The sequence below is a fragment of the Aptenodytes forsteri genome, unplaced genomic scaffold (assembly GCF_000699145.1).
Source record: "Aptenodytes forsteri isolate BGI_AS27 unplaced genomic scaffold, ASM69914v1 Scaffold54, whole genome shotgun sequence".
Lineage (NCBI taxonomy): Eukaryota > Metazoa > Chordata > Aves > Sphenisciformes > Spheniscidae > Aptenodytes > Aptenodytes forsteri.
In genome coordinates, this window is record NW_008796044.1 from 19,336,206 (window position 1) to 19,339,198 (window position 2,993).

A 2,993-nucleotide genomic window follows, 5' to 3' on the forward strand; every position below is an offset into this window, starting at 1 on the left:
TCTGCGCTGCGGGGCCGCGTGGCTGCCGCAAGTCCGGACTTGAATCCCGACGTGGTGTGCGCTTCAGTCTCAACCAGCGCGCAGCGCCGGGGGAGCTGAACAGGTTGAGTGACTTCAGGCTGTGGGAGGAATAATCATCTTGGGTTGCTTCAGAGAGCCGAGGCAGCCAAACCGGGCGAGAATGGCACTGTGGAGCGCCTCGCATCTCTGCCAGGTACCTCCGGAGAGTGTTTGTGTTTGAAGCACTTTTTATAGAACTGCTGTCAAAACGGGTAGAGAGCGAGCTTAATTGGGACCGATCTGAAAAACGAGGTGGTGTGTAGGTGTGCAAGGGATGTGTGCAGCGAGCGGCTGCTTTCAGCCAGAGCTGAGCATAAACAGGTCCAGTCTGATGTTTATCAGGGACTCTTATCTCCTGAGCTGGTAAATTTTTTACTGTCGTGTCAGTTACGATCCGCAGACCGGGGAGCATTAAAGACAACGTTGTGTACAGCGTGAGTAAGGCTGAGCATGCCTGTCCTGCTGCAGCCAGCGCTGCCCTGGCTGGTGGGGGGGGGAGCCAGCTCGCCCCGTTCAAGCTACGGGATCTGTCTGCCCAGCGAGCAGGACCTGGGGCTCCTGCCTCTGGCGTCAGCCCGAACGCCGTCCCCTTGCTTGTACTGAGTCACAAGTGACTCACTTTAAACTTGGATGTGAGTGCAAAGTATACATTTGCAAATTGGCTGGTGAGGCACTGCTTTGCAATGTAGGTGGGATGTATTACATACTCCAGCAGTCAAGTTCTGCTCTTTTTCCCTCCTCCCTCTCCCTCCGAGCAGGATAGCTGTCTGAACCCAGGATTTTGGTGCGGTTCTCGCGGGCGCAGGAAGGCGTCTCAGCCCGCTCCAGTGGATGTGGCATGTGGATGGCTCCAGCTCCGCTCGTGACGGAGCTCTGCACTGAAGATGGATGATTTAGCTCTCCTTGACCTGTTGGAGTGTCCTGTGTGCTTTGAAAAGCTCGACGCCACAGCGAAGGTGCTACCTTGCCAGCACACTTTCTGCAAGCCCTGTCTGCAGAGGATCCTGAAATCCCAGAAGGAGCTCAGGTGCCCCGAGTGCAGGACCCTCGTCCTCTGCAGCATCGAGCAGCTGCCCTCCAACCTGCTCCTCATTCGCCTCCTGGATGGAGTCAGGTGTGGACCAAACATTACCAGGTTTGGCTCGATCCAGAGGTCAGGGGTCCTGTCCTCCCCTGCCTCCATCAGGAGAGTCCCCAGGGGGTTGCAACTTCATCAGCACCGGCTGGCGACAAATCCCAGGATCCACATGGAAGGGGTAAGGAGGGTCCACATTCTTTACCCAGTCCGTCAGCATAGAAAGCTTTATTCTTGTGTGCCAAGAGCTATGAAACTTTCCTGTTAGCAGTATTGCAGAAATGTCTGAAGTAAGAGAGATTGTTTTGTTTGCAAATCTGGTTGCTGTTTCCTTGTGATATTTGACTATTTTGAGTTCATCACAATAGTAACTGCATTGACTCTCAGGCTGAGACCTGCTTGCCCTTCTCCTTACAAAAAGTTCACAGAAGCTGTTTTCCCCAGGAGTTTTCAGGTGCTTCCTGACTTTGGGGGGGAGGGGGGATGGCATTTCAGGTGCTTCAACTTTTGGGCAATATACTGATTTTTGACTGATAGCAATTAAATCAGTAATTGCAAAGCTGTAACTGTTAGAGATGGAGAAAGGTATTTCCCATCGCTGCACCTCGGTTTCCCCAGCCATTGAAAATGAGAGCCCGTAACGATGCTTATGTCCCTGGCAAAATACTTTGAGGTTCACTAATGAAAAGCATTAAACTCGACTTACTTACTAACTTTATCTAGGGATGATTTACTAGGCTAATTTTAAAATTCTAAGTTGTTTCTGTCATTTTCTTTAACAGTACAAAAGCTTTTCTTAAATAATGAGGACATGCTATTAGACCTGTTAAAGGAGCTTGGCTCAGATTGCATTTGGGGTAGACACTGACGCGTGGCTTCACCTTTCCCACATTTTATTCCTGGATTTCCATTTCTCCCACCTGAACCTATTCTTCTTTACAATGTCTCTACAAACCTTTTCACAACATTCAAAAGCTTGACTCAAATGGCTGTTCGGTCTCAGACGAGGACATGATATTAGACCTGTTAAAGGAGCTTGGCTCAGATTGCATTTGGGGTAGACACTGACGCGTGGCTTCACCTTTCCTACATTTTATTCCTGGATTTCCATTTCTCCCACCTGAACCTATTCTTCTTTACAATGTCTCTACAAACCTTTTCACAACATTCAAAAGCTTGACTCAAATGGCTGTTCGGTCTCAGAGCATTTTTCAGAATTGCAGAGCTATAAACTTCCAGGCATAGGACAGGTTTTCTCGCCTGCATGCTATAGAGGTACATATGTGCGGGTATTGCTGTGGAGCTGTAGATGTCCTGTGGGTACAAGCTGGTGTGCGTATCCCAGGGAATCTCTGTGGCGTCGATGTCATCTTGGATGGGTCATGTATAAAACCAGATCTCTCTCAGGAGCTCCTCTCTCAGGTTTTCCCACTGGAAGGCATGGCAGTGTGGCCCTGGGAGCGAGTCCCTTTCCTGGGAGCCCTGGCTGGCCCACAGCTTATCAGGCAGGCAGGCATGCCTGCCCGTGCACGGAGGCAGCGCCTGGGCCAGGTGGGCGATGCGAGAAGGCCGGCCTGGAAGGGGCCATCCACTTCTCCTGCATGCATCTCTGTGGCCAGAAATTATGCTTTAGCTTAGATGAAACGTAGCTCAGTCCCCAAAGGCGCTGAGCGATGCTGTTCCGGTGGTGCTGGGGGAGCAGGGGCAGGTGGGCAACGCAGCACAGCCCGGGAGCGGCCTCCCGTCTGCAGCACCCGTCAGGTGAGCGGTGGCCGGGTGGGACAGCAGAGCGGGGCGGGGGCGAGCGCGGTCCTCAGGCTGCAGACGGCCCCGCTGCAGCGACCTGTGCGGCCCGGCG

General features: G+C 52.4%; 1 protein-coding gene across 1 annotated transcript in view; it reads left to right on the forward strand.

The window, feature by feature from the left end:
* The first annotated feature begins 944 nt into the window (after positions 1 to 944).
* The window catches only part of SH3RF2 (SH3 domain containing ring finger 2), a 43,927-nt gene continuing 41,878 nt past the window's right edge, over positions 945 to 2,993 (forward strand). The window contains exon 1 of the mRNA XM_009286093.1: positions 945 to 1,316. Coding sequence (XP_009284368.1) covers positions 945 to 1,316 — 372 coding nt within the window. The remainder of the gene's footprint in view (positions 1,317 to 2,993) is intronic.